At 43.4% G+C, this 20,728-nt stretch overlaps 1 protein-coding gene across 1 annotated transcript in view; it reads left to right on the top strand.

Moving 5' to 3' along the window:
- Nucleotides 1–20,728, top strand: part of Cds2 (CDP-diacylglycerol synthase 2) — a 53,173-nt gene that overhangs the window by 15,082 nt on the left and 17,363 nt on the right. The window contains exons 2-4 of the mRNA XM_020178338.2: nt 17,051–17,187; nt 18,360–18,456; nt 19,238–19,335. Of these exons, the coding sequence (XP_020033927.1) occupies nt 17,051–17,187; nt 18,360–18,456; nt 19,238–19,335 (332 nt within the window). The remainder of the gene's footprint in view (nt 1–17,050; nt 17,188–18,359; nt 18,457–19,237; nt 19,336–20,728) is intronic.

The raw sequence follows: 20,728 nt of genomic DNA, 5'->3' as shown, positions 1-20,728 counted from the left end.
CTCTAGGCTTTATCTGTGGAGAGATTTCTGCCTACCTGATGTCTTATGCCCAAGAATATCTACCCCAAGGCCTCAGTGCTGAGCCGTTCTGTCATCCTAATCTTTTCTGGTTGAGGGGGTCGCTGTTCCCAGCCAGCACTTCTGGGAGCACATGCACCGAGCACAGCTGGGGCTCACATCCCATAGTCCATACCCAGAAAGCCTGTCCAAGCACCAATCCTGAGGACTCTCAGGCTGAAGCTTAGTTCTAAGAGCCTTGGCCTTCTGGGTTCATCACCCTTGGTAGAGTTCCCTGGGAGAGAGGCAATTCTAAAGGCAGGTATGTGCCAGACAGAGTTGTCATCCATGGGTTGTAGCAGTGAATAAACCAAGTCTTTCCACTATGAAGAGTTCATGTTCCAGTGTGGTGGGGTGGGGGACAAACACGTGTTACAAGCTAGCGAGTTCAAGAATGATGCAGGTGTGGGCGACAGTGGCTCACACCTGTAATCCCAGCTACTCAGGAGGCAGAGATCAGGAGGATCACAGTTTAAAGCCAGCCCAGGCAAATAGTTCATGAGACCCATCACAAAAAAAAACCCATCACAAAAAAGGGCTGGTGGAGTGGCTCAAGGTGTAGGTCCTGAGTTCAAGCCCTAGTACTGCAAAAAAAAAAAAAAGATTCAGGTGTTCAATTTTTTGACTGGGTTGCACTATGCTGCCCACTATGGTCTTGAACACATTCACATAAATAACCCTGTTGGTTTAGCCTCCCAAGTAGTTTGGACTGTGGATGTTTACCACCATGCTTAGCTAGGTATTTGTTAATACAAAGGTAGCATTTTCAAGTGTTAGCATCTGAAGGAACCTTTCAGTACACAGTCCAGTTGGCTCAGATGTGGACAAATGGTTTCTGTTTCCATTATTCAAAGGAAACAAGTGGAAATATACACAGAACTATATATTGTGTAAGACAGGACCAAACCATTTAAGACTCTAAAAGCCTTTACTTTGTCTACGTATTCATTATTCCTGGCAGTACATTTATGTGTTGTTGGGAAGTATGGCACATTACTACACTGGACTTTATGGTTGCCTCCTGGGAGCTGCTCCCATCCCAAGACTTTAACCTTTGAGAGGGCTAAAACTCGGTGCTTTAGTCATTAGTTGCATTTATATAACTGTAGTTTCCAGTTGTCTTTCCCACACAAATGCTAGCAGGCCAACATCCTAGGCCTTGCAGAAGAAGGTAGATGAATTTGATTCATTAAAAAAATACTTAATGGCTAGTAGAGTGGCTCAAGTGGTAGAGCACCTGCCTAGTAAGTATGAGGCCCAGAGTTCAAACTCCAAAACCACCAAAATAAATAAATATAAAAAAAAAATACTTACTAAGATGGGCACTGGTGGCTCATGCCTGTAATCTTAGCTACTCAGGAGGCAGAGATCAGGAGGAGCATGGTTTGAAGCCAGCCTGGGCAAATAGTTCCGTGAGCCCTTATCTCGAAAAAACCATCATATAAAAGGGTTGGTGGAGTGGCTCAAGGTGTAGGCCCTGAGTTCAAGTCCCAATACTGAAAAAAAAAAGGTACTTATTGAGCTCTCAAGGTCAACAAACATGAATAAGGCAGTTCCTACTTTTCATCAAAAGATTTCATCTTGAAATCTAAATTATGGAAAGTGCCCTCTTACTGTATATATAAAGCTTAACAAATTGTATGGGGGGAGGGACAGCTAGCATTCTGTGGGAACTTTATCAGAAGAGAGAGAAAGTTGGTGAGAGGAATGATATTTTAGTTTCCTGGGGCTGGTATAACAACTACATTTCACACAGTCTGAAAAGTCCAAGGTCAAGGTGCAGGCAGATTAGGTGTCTGGTGAAGTCCTGATTCATAGATGTCTTCTTACTTTCTTCAGATGGTAGAAGAGGGGTGGGGGGGAGAGGGAGGGGGCGGAGTGGGTGGTAAGGGAGGGGGTGGGGGCAGGGGGGAGAAATGACCCAAGCCTTGTATGCACATATGAATAATAAAACAAAATAAAAAAATAAAAATAAAAAAAACCTTAAAAACAAAAAAAAAAGAAGGGTCCCTTTCTGGGATGATGACTTTTTTTTTGGTGGTGGTGGTGGTACTGGGACTTGAACTAAGGGCCTTATGCTTGCTAGGCAGGCACTGTTACCACTTGAGCCACTCCACCAGCCCAAGCCCTTGATTCTTGATTAATACACTCTCAGCAATTTGCCAAAGGATTACTGAGTGCCTGTGTAGATGGTAACCAGCTTTGTTCCCTGTCCCTCTTTTATCCCCCAAGCAGATTTGTGAAACTGTATTTGTTATAATGTGCACAAACCTTTCATATCAGATAAATACCAAACTACATTCTTCTGAGGGATGTTTTTCTTAAGTCATTGAAATACATGTTACATACAATGAAACTTTTTTTTGATGGTACCGGGGGTTTGAACTGGGCAGGCTTGCTATCAACTTGAACCACTCTGCTAGCCCCAATGAAACCATTTTAAAATAAGCAGTGACTTAGGCAAACTAGCCCTAGTTTGTTACAGCACTTCCCTGTTTTTATTTAAAAATGGGAAGCTGTGCTTCTGAATAAGTTTGTATATCTAGCAATGTAAAACACTGCTACATAAACAAGAACAAAGTAAAAACTGCTACTGTTCAAGGCATAGGAGAGTCAGAATCTGCTGGTAGGCTTTGCTCACATCTGTTTGTAGGCTTGAACTCCAGAAAACTTTCTCAGCTTACTGACAGGATTGGCCTTTTCTTTATTGAACCTTGCTCAGAACCCTTCCTCTGGCTATTGAGGATTATGCTCTCTCCCTAAGTGTTATCAGTAAGCCCTTTGGGTTTAATGACCAATCCTATGCCAGTGATCCCAATGAATGTATCTTGAACCCCAACCTCTCCCTCAGCACCAGACTTCAGCCTCTTTCTGACCTCATGAGAAAGTTCTCACAAGCATCTCAAATACAACATATCTAAACAGAACTTTCTATGTGGCTCACAGACCTGTTGATCCTGAAGTCTTATCTGGCCAGTCAGTTGACAGCATCACAATCTATTATCCTGCATAATCCAGAAACCTTGGAGTCATAATTATATTGAATTCTTTTTTTTGCCACCTTCCCCTGGTACTGGACCCTTTAGTTCTCTTCCTAAAATATATTCTACTTCTTCATGGTATATAGCCCTCACAGACAATTTATTTTATCTGCCCCACCGCCCTTTTTTGAGACAGGGTCTTGCTCTCCAACTCAGACTGGCCTTGAACTCACATCCTTCCTGTTTCAATTCCCTTGTGCTGCCACCACTGCCAGGCCTGGTTTCTCATTTTTGTTTATTTCTTTTACGACTACCTCCTTACACTTTGCAGAGAGAAAATACAAAACGAGAAATAGACCTCATTTCAAGTACATAAATAATGTGCTGGAGTTTAAAACATTACTAATAATATTAGTATAGAAGAAGGTCAGCTTTTCTCCAGGGCACTTCAGTGTTCCTGAAGAAAAAAAATCTGTTTGTCTTTGCTTCTCACTGGGATATTATTAGTATAAGTCCCCACTCCTGCTCTTTGACATTTCTATGCTGACAATTGGAGTGGGTCATCCCCAATCCTATGCTAGAACCTAAGGTTAATGGCCACTTACTAAGGTAAGTGATAAAACAGTTCCTAATCCCTAATTAGTACATATCTTCATGACCACATTTACCATGCACCGACTCTGCTTCCTGCCAAGGTCTGACTCTGGTATGTTCCCCAACCACAGCTCCAGCTTTCTTACACTCTGGCTAGTTATTTTTAATCCTGTCCCATCTGCCACAGTTCATGAATAGGCATTTAACCGAGCTGAAGCCAATGTACATCTTGATGGTTTTGGAGTAGGCATTTGACTTATAATAGTATAATCAAGTTAGAGCACTAGAATATGGTGAAGTGGCTGTGAGGAGAAAGAGATGGAGGAGCAGCATAGCCCCAGGTGCTTCTGTCACTGGCCTGTACCTGCATATAGATGACATCAACACCTGGAAAGCAATGGTGTGACCATAGAGACTGATGTAACCAATGACTAGAGTGACCTACTACTTGCATTTGGAACAACAGAGCCAAACTATCTTCATTCTTTGGCCAAAATATATCTCATTGTTTCTGTCTCTTCATTCATTAGACTTATCCTAGTTTCCATGATCTTTTTTTCCTCCCATTGTGACCTCCTGATTGCTCCTTTCATTCTTGTCCCACACCACTTTCCTCACAAATAGAGATTTTTTAAAACGTTTATTGATTCATGTATCTCACCCATTGTTTTAAATTTTTTTTTTTTTTGGGTTAGTACTGGGGTTTGAACTTGGCCCTGCTCTTGCTAGGCAGGTACTATATACCACTTGAACACACCTCCAGCCCTTTTTGTTTTAGCTATTTTTTAGGTAGGTTCTTGTACTTTTTTCCCTAGGCTGAGATCCTCGTACCTGTACCTCCTGAGTGACTGGGATCATAAGTATGAACCACCATACCTGGCTTGTTCTTTGATATAAGGTCTCACTAACTTCTTTTTTCGGGCGGTGGGCTGAGCTGTCCTCTAACCATGATCCTTGTATCTCCACCTACCAAGTAGCTAAAACTTCTATGGCCTTAGGTTGACTTAAGATCTCTCATATTACCAGAAGGCTGCAGTAGAAGGATCAAGAGTTTGAGGCCATCCTGAGGTGCATAGGGACACTCTGTCTCAAAAAACCAACACCCCCCCAAAAAAAACCAACCCAAAAGATCCCAGCCTACCTCTCCCACCCCTTCCCTACCCTGCCTTCCCCGAGAGATCTTCAGGAAGACAGACCTAAACCACACTGACTTTCCTGCTGCCTCTCAGCACCCTGAGCTCACTCTGACCTGAAGCCTGCACACCGAATCTCATGGCTCAACTATCTGCCTCACTCAGTCTCACACTCCTCATAGAGGTTTTTTCTGACAACCCTACTTAAAATAATGGTCCAACTCCACTGCCACCATTCTCTTTCCCCTCAGAATTTCTCTGATCTTTATTAGCACTTACCATTGCCTGGAATTTATTATCTAACTTTGGGAGAGGGCCCTAGTGGAGGGGCGGGGGTGGTGGTGAGTAGATTTCTAGCCTCTTCTGCTCTTAGTAGACATTCCTTAATTGAGATAATGCATCTGTAAAACCTCCCGCAATCCCAATACCACAAATGATAAACATTCTGGTGTATTTCATTTTAGTCTATCTGTCTTCTGTCTCTGTCTCTCTTCTCCCCCCCCCTTCCTCTCCTCTCCCTCTCTTACATTAATTGTACAAAGGAGTTTCATTATGATATGCATATGATCACATTCATCCCCTCCAAGTCTCTTTTTTCTGTGTATACACTTGTGTGTGTATTAACAGTTGTAATCACACGTCATATACCAGTTCTGTTTTGTTTCTATTCACTTCCATCTTCAGTGACTTAGATGAAGCTATTGATGACACACTGATAAAGTAAGCAGGAGACACAAAGCTCAGACAGATAAATACACAGACAGGAAAACAAATACGTAAAAATACAAGCATGCTAGAAAAATGGGCACTCTACAAATCAGTTAATATCATGCATTACCCACCAATGCAGAGGCACAGATTAAAGATGTAGTTTGATGATCACACATACAAGGAGTTAAGAAATTTAGTTGACAAGAAATGTAGCTCACAGTTCAAATTACAAAAATAGCTAAGAAATGTTTGACTGTATCAGCACAGTATGAACGGCTGTTTTTAGCTTGACAGACTTCACGTACTGGTAATGTGTCCAATACAGTGGTTAAAGTCTGAAATAAAAGAGACACCAAAGGAGCAAGATGGTAATAGCTGGCCAGAGTTAATTTCACAGTTATCATAGATTTTCATATACTTATGTTTAAATCACTTTTAATTTATTATTTGCTTTAATGCTTGAATTATCCCATCTTTGGTCAATAGGGGTTTTTGATTTGTTAGATGACTTTCTCACTTTCATCTTTTGTCAGGCCTCTTTAGCGATTTATCAAAAAACAAAACAAAACAAAACAAAAAAACCCCCAAAACCCTAGCATCACTGCTTTCATGTTAGTTTCATTTCTGAAACTAATATGATAGTAGTTTGGGATTGGAAGTATGCTAATTCCATGTTATTAAGGGAGAGATATTAGAATCTGTTTGATTGGTATTGTTTTTCATGACTGCTAATCATGAACCAGGAATACCACAAAAGTGACAATATAATATTCTAATACAGTGAACAGGTCAGGTGCTTTCCTACCTTTAGGGGCAGGGGAGATTGGGGCATGAGACACTGGGGACATCAGCTCTCATATCCACCTGTTTTTTTTCCTAGGAATCTTTAGGTTGACAATGAGGCAGATAGCTGGGTGCCAGTGGCACATACCTGTAATCCTAGCTACTTAGGAGGCAGAGATCGGGGAGGATTACAGTTCAAAGCCAGCCCAGGCAAAATAGTCCTCAAGACCCTATCTCAAAAAAGCCCATCACAGGTTACTCCAGAGGCACCTGCACACCCATGTTTATTGCAGCACTGTTCACAATAGCCAAGTTATGGAAACACCCAAGATGCCCCACTACTGACGAATGGATTAAGAAAATGTGGTATTTATACACAATGGAATTTTACGCAGCCATGAAGAAGAACGAAATGTTATCATTCGCGGGTAAATGAATGGAATTGGAGAACATCATTCTGAGTGAGGTTAGCCTGGCCCAAAAGACCAAAAATCGTATGTTCTCCCTCATATGCGGACATTAGATCAAGGGCAAATACAACAAGGGTTTTGGACTTTGATCACATGATAAAGCGAGAGCACACAAGGGAGGTATGAGGATAGGTAAGACACCTCAAAAACTAGAGAGCATTTGTTGCCCTCAACGTAAGAGAAACTAAAGCAGGTACTTTAAAGCAACTGAGGCCAATAGGAGGGGACCAGGAACTAGAGAATAGGTTAGTTCAAGAAGAATTAACTTAGAAGGTAACACACATGCACAGGAAATCAATGAGAGTCAACTCCCTGTATAGCTATCCTTATCTCAACTAGCAAAAACCCTTGTTCCTTCCTATTATTGCTTATACTTTCTCTTCAACAAAATTAGAGATAAGGGCAAAATAGTTTCTGCTGGGTAGCGAGGGGGTAAGGGGGGAGAGGGAGGGGGCTGGGGGTAAGGGAGGGAGTGGGGGAAGTGGGGAGAAATGACCCAAACATTGTATGCACATATGACTAAAATAAAAATTAAAAAAAAAAAAAGCCAAAAATAGGAGTGGATAAAGAAAATGTAGGTATACACAGTGGAATAGCATTCAGCAATAAAAAAGAATGAAACCTGCTGGGTGTTGGTGGTTCACACCTGTAATCCTAGCTACTCAGGAGATCTCGGTTCAAAGCCAGGTGGGCAAAATAGTTCTTGAGACACTATCTCAAAAACACCCATCACAAAAAAAGGTGGGGCTGGTGGAGTGTCTCAAGGTGAAGGCCCTGAATTCAAATCCCAGTACCACAAAAAAAAACAAAAAACTGGGAGGCAGATACTAGATGGCCATTTATGATTTAGAGACTTGTTACATTGAAACCCAGCAGCCCCTCCTGATTCCACTTCCTGACAGGGGTCTAGAGAGTTCAAATATCTTTCTCTTTCCCATCTTATTAGATCTTTTAACAATAGTTGACATACTCCCTTCTGTGGGGGAGACCGAAAAAAAAATGTTTCCCTTCTAATAAGGCTGAAGATTCATTTTCCCTTAAATACTAAGTAGAGTTGCCTGACTAGGGAACTGATAATAGGGAGGGCCTGTTGAACCCCTTCAGGGCTTCTAATTTTTGGTGTCTGCTGTAATCCTGGGGAACAATAGGAAAATAAGTGAGGTCATCAGAATCTAACTGTGGGCAGAATCTTCCAGGCGTTTTAAATAACGTGATGGGAGTTTGGTATTTCCTGTATCTGTTTCAGGTAAAAGTTATGCTTGTTCTTTAATGAATAGATACGTCTACCCCAAAGGGGCACTTAAATGGCCAAGTAGGAGAGTGTTGGGAGAAGGATGGATTCCTGTGCATTCCTTGTCATGCAACTTCTTGGTTTACTATATGATATTGGTATTTGGACCCAGGAAAGTGGTGTGTGTTTGAATTAGAAATTCCTGCATTTTAAAAAATTATTATTGTTGTGCTGGGGGTACATTGTGACATTTACAAAAGTTCTTACAATATACCATAGTTGAATTCACCCTTCATTCTCCTTTATCTCTCCTCCCCCCATTGCTGTATTTTGGTACTCAGTATCCAATCTCCATTTATCCTCTATCTTTCTGCCCTTCCTAACCTCCAGTGATGATTGTTCTACTCTCTACTTGTATAGAATAGGCCTTTTTTAAAAAAAGCTTTCATGTCCAAGTGAGAATATGTGATATTCACCTTCTGGGCCTAGCTTATTTCACTTAACATAATGGCCTCTAGCTCCATCCATGTTGTCAAAGATACGGGATTTTGGGTTTTTTTTTTTTGGCAGTACTGGGGTTTGAACTCAGGGGTATACCTTGAGACACTCCACCATCCTCCCTGTCCCCCATTTTTGTGATGGTTTTTTTCAAGATACTGTCTCAAGAACTATTTTCCCTGGGGCTTGCTTTGAACCGCAAAGCCCTGTTCTCTGCCTCCTGAGCAGCTAGGATTATAGGCGTTAGCCACCGGTGCCCAGCAGGATTTCATTCTTTTTTTTTTTTTTTAATTGCTGAATACTATTCCATTGTGTATACCTACCAATGGAAGGTACTACTGTCCGTTCAGTTGTTTATGGACACCTTAGTTGAGTCCATATTTTGGCTTCCAATCTTAGTTATTGTGAATAGTGCTGCAGTAAACATGGGAGTGCAGGTATGTCTTTGATACACTGATTTCATTTCCTTTGGATAAATACCAAGAAGTAGAATAGCTAGATTATATAGCTATAGTTCTATAATAGTAGTTCTATCACTCCTTTTTTGAACTGTTTCTCAGACGTATAAATCCTGCACTTATTTTTTAATTCCCCTTTATTAGTCAGGTTACATTTGGCCTAAAATGTCAAAGAAAGGAGCTGAATAGTGAGACATCTGGCCACAATTCTGCAGTGCCTCATATAGTGCTATTAAGAGTGAAAAAATTGCCTGGGATTGTCTTGGCATATTCGAGGCTCTAGGGTTTGATTCCCAGTGCTGGAGGAAAAAATCTTGCTGAAGACTGCAAAAATTGTGCAATTGTTGACCCTAACTGTACATAGCCCAGCTGTGCCTGCCATTTGAGTAAACCCTGGATTCTGTGTGAATAATTGGTTGGCTGCTTATGCATGTGTGGTGAGGACTAATTACTGGCTTCTGCGTTCTGCGTGCCATGCTAGGTGCTGGGATGCAGTGGTGAGTAATTGGATGTAGTAGCTGTTCTGTCATGGAGATGCTGGTCTAGAGTGGGAGACCACACAGTGTGGGGAGCACACTTGAGGAAGGACTGGGACATGCAGGTGGATGGGGGGAGTCCTAGTGAGTAAGGAATCTCTTAAAGGTGTGGTGTGAGAACAAGTGAGATTACTTGAGGGAGAGTAGTTGGAAGTATTAATGTTAGTAGTAGAATAAGAATGTCTGGGGGCTGGAGATGTGGCTGAAGTAATAGAGCACTTGCATAGCAAGTGTAAGGCCTTGAATTCAAACACCACTACCATAAACAAACAAACAAAAGCAAACCTAGGACCAACCTGTGAGGAACTCTCAAATTAAAAGACAGCTTAGGAAGAGGAGTTGCTGAAGAGAAGGCCATCTACAGATGGCTTGGCCAGAGAGGCAAACCAGGATATGCTGCCAAAGGAAGAGTGGTTTTTTGATGAGCGCATTGTTGACCTGGAAGAACCATTAAGTACAGTGGATGAGGTCGAACTTGACTTGCTGTGTTTGAGGGATGGTGTACTCAGGACTGGGGTTTTGACGCCTCTTCCCAAGGGTTTTCACGCCTCTAAGTGGGGAAGAAGGCCATTGATTGGATGAACTGTCAGAAATTGTTTATTGTTGAGTTTGCTTAGATGGTTGTAAGTAAGGGCCTGTGGGAGGAAGTGGTGAGTAGAGAGAAGGGAGGGTGATAAGTGGGGTGGGGTGAGTGTCAGAGAGGTGGGAGGAAAGGGCATGGTGAGCACATGGCCAACTCTCAATATAGTTGCTCTAAGGGGTCCATAACTGTGTCCGTTGTGGAACCTTTATAAATCAGCCTCCCCCTGGCCGCCACCACAGCCTCTCCCCTCCCTCCCTCTTCCTGCTTCAGTCTCCCAAGTTCTGTGGGGCGTGCCTTTTCTTTTCTCTCCTTAATCAATTGTTGATTCTCCCCTCCCCCCCCCTTTTTTTAAAGCAATACTGGAGTTTGAACTCAGGGCCTTGTGCTTGCTAGGCAGGCACTCTACCACTTGAGTCATACCCTCAGCCTTTTATGCTTTAGTTATTTTTCTGAGAAAATCTGGCATTTATTTGGCTGGGCTGGCCTGTTGCCATGATCCTCCTACCGATGATCTCTCATAGTTGAGATAACAGCTGTGAATCACCACACCTGGCTTATTGATTGAGATGGGTCTTGCTAGATAATTTTTTGCCTGGGCTGGTCTCCAGCTTTGATCCTCTTGATCTCTCTCCCGCCAGGAGCTAGGATTACAGGCTTTTTTTTTTTTTTTTTTTTTTTTCCCCTAGCTGACTCAGTTATCAACCTTCAGAGGGCATAGAGGAAATTCTCTTTGCCCCTAAAACTGTTTCAGAATAGTTCTCTTCCTCTTTGTTCTTTTTTTTAGCCAACTGAACTTGTCAAATTGGATCAGCATTGGAAAAATCTAGAAATTTGTTACTACTAATGCCATATATACATAGGTCTATTTTTTCTTTTTTTCCTGTAGGAATTCAGATGGAATAGAGCCAATTGCCGGTGGCTCATGTCTGTAAACCTAGCTACTCAGGAGGCAAAGATCAGGAGGATCTCGGTTCAAAGCCAGATCTCACAAATAGTTTGCAACAAGACTGTCTCAAAAATATCCAACAAAGAGGGCTGGTAGAGTGGCTTAAGTGGTAGAGCACCTGCCTAGCAAGTGTGAAGCTCTGAGTACCCCAGTACCACTAAATAAATAAATAAATGAACAAATAAAATAAAAAATGAAAAAATTCAGATAGAAACCTACAAAATTTTTCATTTCAGAGGTGCTTGTTAACTGTCTCTGACAGTTTCCCTCACAGGGACCTGTTTGTGTAAGTGGGAGAGTTGGTTGGCTTGGTAGCTGCCCACAGGCTTGTTTAAGTTGGTACCCTAGGTTCAGACTGATGTCTTTGTTCCAGGAGAAGGTCTATAATTTGCATATAAAGCAGTGCAAAAAATAGTTTAAGTTATGGAGTAATTTAGTAAGGGAAACTTGTGAATTGGCATGCAGTGCTGGGGGTGGGATGGGGAAGGTAGAGCTGTTGTAAGCATAACTAGCCAGGGCATTGAACACCATCTTTTAATGAAATTTCCCTGAAGATGAGGAAAAAAAGAATAAAAGTCTTGTGCATAGTACTAGTTACTTCCTTTCCTCATGTTTTAGCTCCTCAGGCAGATATGAATGGAATATTAACATGTAATTTTTAGCAGGATACCAAATGGAGTCAGCATCTGGTAAAGAAATGGCTGTGCAGCAGGGTGAGTCCCACCTTCCTGGACACCAGATGGCACAATACCAGGGGCTTCTGTCCAGTCCTGGCCACAGCCACACTTTTAAAAGAGGTTGATCATGACCTGACCGTGGCCATTTGGAGTGTCACAAGAGAAGCTTCAAATAACTGCTCCCTGGGAAGTTTTTGTAAGTATAGGGCAGGCCTTCAGGAAATCCTGACAACTAAGAGGGAGTAGGAGGAGATAGGATTCAGTTTTCAACTAGAGAATGGTAGTGGAAATTAGGTATACATGGGCTGTTGTGGGCTGAGTTAGGGCCCTCTGCAGGGGCCTAGACCCAGGAACTTCCTCTTCTACTCACTGTCTCTCTGTCATATTTTCTGGTCCCATCCTGTGTAGTCATCATTTCTCCATTCTCCCCCACCCCTGGTGCTGGGTCAGGGCAGGGGTGAGGGTTCTAGGAGGCTGGTCAGGGAAGCTTTTTGAGTATGAGTTTCTTCAAAAATGCCATTGGCTCTTGATGTCCAGGAAGATCCATGTGCCATCATCCTAAGTGCTTCTACCTTTCTCTAAAGGGGGCCTTAGAAGGAGCTGTTTTCCCCTTCCTTTAGAGCAGCACTGTGTTTCCTGTTTACACCAGCATTACCATCCCCTTGGGAAATGGCTTAGGAACCAAGGGAGGATGGGCGGTGGTTGAGATGGAATCTGAGAGTATCTGCCCAACTCAACCTCTGTTGATTGGAAAGGAAGGAAGAAGGAGAGGTCTTGGTAGCTGGGCTGAGGTAGTTTAGAGTGGCAAGGCAGCTTCTCCTTGCTGTACTCCTTCCGCATCTTTGCCAACATTTGTCATTGTTGGTGTTCTTGATGGTAGCATCAATTTAATAGTATTTATATCTTACTATGCTGGTCCGGAACTGGGCCTCCTACCTGCCACCCATCAGGGAGGGAGGCAGGAACAACTCTGGTCTGGTCCTGCTGCCAGGGCTGCTGCAGAACAGGGGAGGCAGGGGGTGGGTCAGGCACTTGAGCTGGGAGCAGATTGAATGCTGTCAAACTCTCAGTGCAGTCTGCCCACTTGGGTGATGGGTCAGGTAGAACTAATAAGCTCATTAATTCATTGTTCAACAAATCTTTGGATGCCTGTTGTGTTTCAGGCATTGCTCAGTGCTGTGGTGGACAAGAAGCCTATGGTTCCTGACAAACCACCATACGTGGCATGCATATGATTTTGTAAAAATGTTTTAGCAAGTATTTATTTTAGTATAACAGGATAAAGTAGGGAGAAGTATGTGTGTGGGAGAGACATTTCCTGCTCCCCATGCAGTATATGATGTTTTTACTATGTACCTCACTTTATAGATACTTACTAAGGTGTGGATATGTACTGATATGTCCATTCCAAAGTATAGAAGGGAAGGAAAATGAGATAAGTAGAAATAAATTCTGATATCCCCCACCCCACTCACACAGATTATGTTATATGCATCCCACTGGAGAGAACATTATAGTGTGCTGTGTTGCTTTCACAGGTAGCCTGCAGTATCAGACACCACTTCATACATTAGCTGGGGGCGGGGGCATTTTTGCGTTGGGACTGCCTATATGAAAAGAGGAAGCTAAGCTGGCAAATGCTACACCAAAGTAATTTATTAGTTACCCAGACCACTGTTCTTCCCTTGACCCACTGTCCGTGAAAGAGGCACCCATGTTGCCTGGGGTGGATGTTTAAGGTACTCATTCTCCTGTCTTGGGAGCAGGGGAACCTGTGGGGCAGGCACATGTTGTTCTTCAGTCCTTTTACAGCTTCCACAGCTGCATGTTGCATTTGATCCCCCAACAATGTCTGAGACAGGGAGTCCTTGCACCACTAGGAAGGCTGGATTGGAGAAGGAGGCCTGTGCTGAGTAGGATGAGCATCACAGCTGGCCCTGGGCACTCCTGTTTTGGACTGGCTGCTAGTACTGCTGCTTTCTGTAGTTTGCTTGGATGTCTGCCTGTCTTGCCATCCCCTGAAAGCAGTGGATGGACATGCTCAGTATCTCTAATTCATCGTACAAAATGTGCTACTTTTCTTCTGGGCAGGAAGTTGGGTTCCAGATCCCCATCTTCTTCCAGACCCACTGTGTAAGCTGCTGCCCGAACTCAACTTCCTTTATGTAGGCCTGAGCAGCTGCTTCCCCAAGTGGAAGTCCTTTTGCCCATGGGCTGTGGATGGGAGTGGGAAACCACAGGCCTTCAGGTTTTCTTAGGTTTCTTAGGTTTCTGTTCCCATTCGACACACCTGCGGGTCAGATGCTAGAGAGCTGACTGACTTGTCTCCCTTCCCCAGCTGTGCCTTTTCCCTCATAGGGATTCACCCTTTCTACCTGTTTGGCCCTGTCTCAACTGTGGGAGAGTGGTGGTGGTGTATAGGTGTCAGTCTCAGAGGGTGCCTCCAGTCCATTCAAGAGTGGGGTGAGGGCCTGTACTCACTTAGAAGTAGGTAAAATCTAGGAAGTTAATCTCTTTCAGGCTTATTTCTTCAGGGCTCTACATTTCTTAGTCATTAGCCCCAGTCACCTTGAGATCTTGGTTATAAAAGCAGTGATAGTATTCCCGTGAGACTTCCTTATCCGTTTACTACTTTTTGCTTCAGGGTAAGGGAGAGGAATCAGGTTTAGGGGATCATGGTGCTGTGCATACAGTTCATAAAAGACCGCTGGCAAATTCAGAAACACTTTTAGCATGGAGCTAGAACCCCCTGCCCCCAACACACCACTCTTCAGGCTCTGTTCCTGCCCTTCCCCACCTGGAGACCTAGCAGCCTTATGTCTCCTTGACAACGGGACAGATAAGTTAAAAATAACCTTGTGCTGGGCCTTCTGTGTGTGTGAGTGAATGCCCTGCTGTGCTAGGGTTTCTAGATGCTCCTGGAGCGCATCCATGGGAGCCTTGCAGGGCCCAGGTTCTTGCACTTTGAAGTCCCCCAGTTTGTAAGTCAGAACTAGATCACCATGAAGCATTATTACCTATATTACTGTTGGTTGCCAGTGGGGTGTGAGTGTGAATATTAAAGAATGGAAATACGTTGTGAATGTCTGGTTCATTTGTGTGACTGGAGAGAGATGATCCTGGAGGTATTACTGTGTTTCAGAATCTTTTGGGGTAATGGAGAAGGACACAGCCCTGGGTGGAGTTTGGTTCTCTCCAGGGAATCCCTACATGGGAAATGTAGATTAGTGGTAGTACACTGTCCAAGTATGTGCAAAGTCTTGGGTTCAATCCCCAGTACTGCTCTGTTTCCCCCGCAACAACAACAAAAGAATCCCTACAGGTGAGGAGGGCCAGCCTTTACTGAGTTCCTTCCAAAAGGTGAGCACACACAGGTACTTAGGTCACTTGTCAGAGCCATCTGGCCCTGCTGTGGTTCTTTTTCCCTACTTAATAAAGCTATCTCTATAGATCATTGACCAAAGCCAACTGTCTCTTTTATCAGGAGTCCATACTAGCTAAGGCCCTTGGTATTAGTATCTATCATAGCTGTAAATTAATTTAGAAATAGCGTTCTCCATGAGGGCAGGGGCTGGGTCTCTACCATACCTGATATTAATTCTTAATTCCTCTTTCCCTTCATCATTTGTCCACCCATTAGTAAGCATTTTGCTTTGGGCCAGACATGACAAATGAGAACAAGATGTCATGGTCAAATCATTAGGGAGTGTATGGTCAGTTGAGGGGATAATTACTTTAAAAGTCTCCATTGTGACCAGTGCTGAGAATGGAGAAATTCAGAGGTTAGAAGAACATGAGACTGGGAGAACATTCTTGCACATGGAGTACCAGTAACACAAAGTACTTAAAGACAGAATGCATTTTTAAAAATCCTACAAGTTGCCTTGGGATGGAGCTCAGTGTAAGAGGCCCTGGGTTTGATCCCGAATATCTTTTAAGAAAGAAAGGCAGAAAGCCCAGCAAAACAAAAACAAAAACAAAAACTGACTAATAGCTTGACAAACACTTCACAAAAGAGGATATCCAGATAGCCAATAAACATATAAAATAAGTTTTGGGGGAAATTCAAATTCACCTTAATTTTTTAAAAGTGGCTGTTTTTGTGTTTATACTCATACTTAACAAAGTGTTCAAAGATGTGGTGAGACATCTGCTTGCCATTTCTAATTTACTTTGTTCTGAATGTGTTATTGAAGAATAAAATGGATTCCAAAATGCTTAAATGAAAGAAAATTTAGTGGGATGAACACATTGAAGCCAGAAGCCCTGGGTTAATATGGGACAGTGGGCCAGACACTTAACTTTCCAGAGCTCCTGTTTCTAATTTGTAAACAGAGCTCTTCCTGTCTCTTCCCTTCCTCCCATTACTGCTCCAAAGCTCACAGGTATGAGACATGCTTTTCACATTGGAGGGGCTCTATAAATACTCTGTGGTGCATTCTAAGTGATCTGATTTTTCCTCCACTTTCCTGTGACAGCAGCTACTTTAAATTCCCCTAAGGGATAGGGGATCAGAGAAGTGGGATTGTTGCTAGGGTTTGGAATAGCCTGTTTGGTACTTGGGGTAGAGTTTGTGTTTAGCATGCCTCCCTCCATCCCCACACCCTCCAGTCTGGTGGCAGAGTCAGTTCCTGCAGTTGTTAACTTCCTGGCTGTGGCCTGGACAGCAGCTCAGTGTGAGTGACCTTGCAGGTTCTGCTGATACCCTGGGTCTGGTGGCAGGTGAAGGTGAGGTGCACCAGTCTCCGCTCAAAACACTGACTTGAGTGAGTGGGAAGGTGTATCTTCCATGCTGACCGTGGCAGCCTTCTCATAGGGTGTTCTCATGAAGTCCAGAAGTCATGCTCTAGACTCTTAACTGATTCATGGTGGCAATTGCCTGCACACCTGAGAGAGCCTGGTCGGTACCACTGGCTGTATGGTGGCCATGAGGATCCACAAGGTGTATAGAGAGAGAGCAGAGGCTGAGCCCTGTAAGGTTCAAGTGCTGGTGGAGAGGAATTTGCAGACATGGCTAGATCTTTCTGTGTGCTGATGCTCAGTGCTTACAGGGATGAGTCTGGGAAACCTTTGCAAGAGCAGGCTCAGAGACCCACTCCCAGGAAGTCATTCACAGTCTTCTTTCTGCATTCTTTAGGTATAAATGAACCATTTCTCTCAGCCTTATGATCCCACCTGGGGATTAAGCAGATTGTGCATCTCTTCCATCAGAGGAAAGCCACCTTGGCACATGTCAGAACGCTATTGGGATTGCCATGAGTCCTGTCCCGTTACCTAACTGTGCCAGGCCAGGTTTGGGATCTTTCCCACAGATCTCCTGTGACAGGCATGCACTTCTTAATGGTTTATTTGCCAGTTTTGATTTTTCCTCTTCTTTGTTTTTACCACTTAGGAGTCAGAGTCAGAAGCAAAGATAGATGGAGAGACTGCATCAGATAGTGAGAGCCGAGCGGAAACAGCTCCTCCAGCAACTGCTGTAGATGATACTCCAGAGGTCCTCAACAGGGCCCTCTCCAACTTGTCTTCAAGGTAACTAATCTGGCTTACTGATACAGGTGCTTGTAAGGGGCCTTGCACTGTACCCAAGTGCAATGAGGGACTTAAGGTATTAGGGTTTCTGGTTCAAGGTTTACTTTTCCTCTCTCACACATATATCCACTGTGAACGATTTCTTCAGTTCTCTAGGAAGAACTGAGGAACATCTCAAGTTTGGTGAATCCAGGGCTAAAACTCCAAGCTCTTGAGAAGCTGGTCCTTCTAATACCAACCATATGGGTGAGTGAGAAACACAAAGTGAAGGAACCCAGAGTTTTATCTGAAAGTGTTCCTGTGTGTGCCTTCCAGTTATCCCTTTGAGAGGCTGTATTGTCAGTGGGTATGGAGTCTGGAGCCAGACTCCTAGATTCAAATCCTAGCTGTATGGCCACTGTCTCCAACTCCTTAGTAAAATATGTACTAATCTTATGTATCAATTAAAATACTATTTGAATTAAAACCTACTTATTTACTTATATTTTTGGTGGGACTGGGTTTTGAACTCAGGGCTTCACATTTGCAAAGCAGGTGCTTCACTGCTTGAGCCACACCTCCAGTCCATTTTGCTCTAGTTGTTTTGGAAATGTGATCTCGTGAACTATTTGCCCTGGCTGGCCTCAAACCGTGATTCTCGTGATCTCAGCCTCCCAGGTAGTTAGGATTACTGGTGTGAGCCACTGGCACCCAACAAAACCTACTTAAAATAAGACTAAATATTTTAAAAGAGCTATCTGTGTTGAGGGTTTGATGTGTCAGTAATATAAAAAATTCTTACTGAAGTGCCTTGAGCATATTCGTGATAGCTGGTTTTCTATTATTTTCACAGTGATGATAAATTCTGCTGTAGGAAAAAGGCTCAGTCTTTTCTTCAGCTAGAGATGGCCATAGAAACTACATCTCTCTGTCCTCTTTCTTTATAACATAGCTGGATATGTTTTTCTGCAGCCACGGAGCGTGTGCTGAGTTTGGTTGTGGTTAAGACATTGGTCTAGTGACCCTGCTCCTGCCAGCATGTGGCATTGTCTCTGTCAACGTGAAGGAGATGCTCTAGAAAGTATTGAGCTCAGGGCCTTCCATTCTCAGAAGGAGCCATCTCCCTTGGGTTTGTGCTTCAGTTTTTGTGGCTCCTAACTGGTGTTTCCTCCGTCCTCTACTCTCTCACCTAGATGGAAGAACTGGTGGGTGAGAGGTATCCTGACTTTGGCCATGATTGCATTTTTCTTCATCATCATTTACCTGGGACCAATGGTTTTAATGATGATTGTAAGTGCCATTTACATGCCTTTTTAAGTTTTACCTTCAGGTTTTCCTGTAGGACAGTTGTCTTTAGTGCTAGGTGTTGGGTTTGGTTCTGAGAATCAGTGGGGCTCCAGACTCCTAAGATCACTCTGCCTTAGACCTGTGACTTATCTTTTAGTAGCCAACTGAAGGGTCACTGGCCTAGGCCAGTTGTTTATGGTTAAAAAGATGTCTGTGTTTTAAAAATTGAATTTGTTATTACAGATGTTTGATTAAAATTGTGACTTTAGCTGTCTTTGACCCCTGGTTTTGTTTCTTGCTTTCCTGGAGCCTCACTCATGGGCTTAGAGCTCTCATTGTGAAGACACAGGCCATGAGCTGCTTTCAGCCTTTCCACTGTCAGGATAGGGCTAGCTGATTCAGCTTAACAATGCACTTGGGGCCTTTTACATATTTATATCCAAAGTCAGAGGGGAAGGAATTAGTTGAATCCTAGGTGGTTCTAGAATAAAGATTAACTAGGAGAAATTGCACCTGTTCCCTGTGACAAAAAGGGCTGCACTGATGGTATAAGAAAGAAAGAGGAGAGCGGAATCATTGTAGAACTGAATTTTTTCCTTTTTCTTTTTGGCAGTACTGGTGGTTGAACTTGGGGCTTGGCACTTGCTAGGTAGGCATTCTACCACCTGAGCCATGCCCTAGCCCTAAATTTTTTTCTTAAATAATTTTTTTCAAAGGCCCATGACTTGCTAGTTTTTCTTTCCAAAGACTATAAGAAGAGTGCTATAATTCTTCTGTTTTGCAGGTGATGTGTGTTCAGATTAAGTGTTTCCATGAGATAATCACTATTGGCTACAATGTCTACCACTCCTATGATCTGCCCTGGTTCAGGACCCTCAGCTGGTAAGCTCTCTCTCTGGCACCACAGGGCACCTTACCTGACTTAAGTGACATGTTTTGTGGCAGGTGTTTACAGTGATCATGGGTGGAGGGAGTGATTGCTGTAGACTTGCACAGCACCTTTGAGCCTGAGACTGTCACAGGTCCGACCGTGTGGCTGCCTTTGAGGCATCTTCAGTAGCTACTAGGGGCCTGGAATCTTCCTCAGAAGAAACCACATGGGTTGTGTCTGTGATGGGTTTGCCTTGGTATTAGGGTTACTTAGGCTTCTGGGGAAGGAGTGGTGTTTGCTTTCACTCTTCCCTCAACAGTATATTTTTCATGTTGTAGTAGCCCAGCATCCCACAAGAGTCACTAGGGGTTGTCAGGAATCTTCCTCAGAAGAAACCACATGGGTTGTGTCTGTGATGGGTTTGCCTTGGTATTAGGGTTACTTAGGCTTCTGGGGAAGGAGTGGTGTTTGCTTTCACTCTTCCCTCAACAGTATATTTTTCATGTTGTAGTAGCCCAGCATCCCACAAGAGTCACTAGGGGTTGTCAGGTTCTGGTGCTTGTGCTGCTTTGGAACTTGGCTTCCTCATTGCTAAAACAGATGGTTGAGGCTTGAACAGTCATTTTCAAACTGTGATATTGGAGCCCTCATTCCTTGGAAGTGTCTGGGGTCCAGCGTGGGCGGGATGGGACTGAAAATACAGAATGTGGGCTTCCTCCAGGGAAGCTGCTTTCTCCTCTTAGAAAAGGGCTTGGCTGCCTTAATGCAAAAGCAAAATAACTGTAGCACAAATGATGCCTGAGACCCCATTCTGACCTGAAACTGCTTTGTTGTCCACACTGTTCTTGGGTGGTGACATTTGAGCAGAACACTGCACAATGTTGACAAGACTTGGGCCAAATACAGATCTTTCCACCCCACTGTTCTGGGACACGGGATTGATTTGTGACTTAGTGGGCTGGACAGCAGTGTTTTGTGCCCCAGTACCTTGGTCATGGCCAAGGAAACTGACATGCTCAGAGTTAGGCCAGGCATACCCCTCTCCATCACTCAGCAGTGCCAGCTGCCTAGCTGCCTCCCATACTCCAGATGAACTTGGAATTGCCCCCAGGTTAAGATATAGGTCTCTTTCATGACTGTTGTATAACTGGACAGCTGTAGTTTGAATTTTGTTAACATACTCAGGCCTGAGCTCTAGCTATGATTACTTTCCAGTGAAAAATTTTTCCCTCCATATAATGTAAATAAATACAATATGTGAGTTTTGAACTTCACAATTAAAAACAAACAAACAAAACCAAAAAAACAAGAAAGAGGAGCTCTTTACTATCTTCCCTGCCTCAGGATCCTTGCTGAAGGTGTGGAGTGGTCCTGCATGATGCATACTACTTGCTATAGAAATAA

Source organism: Castor canadensis, chromosome 5 (assembly GCF_047511655.1).
Source record: "Castor canadensis chromosome 5, mCasCan1.hap1v2, whole genome shotgun sequence".
In the NCBI taxonomy this organism is placed as follows: Eukaryota; Metazoa; Chordata; class Mammalia; order Rodentia; family Castoridae; genus Castor; species Castor canadensis.
Note: the sequence above shows the minus strand (reverse complement) of the source record. Positions and strands in the feature narration are given on the sequence as shown.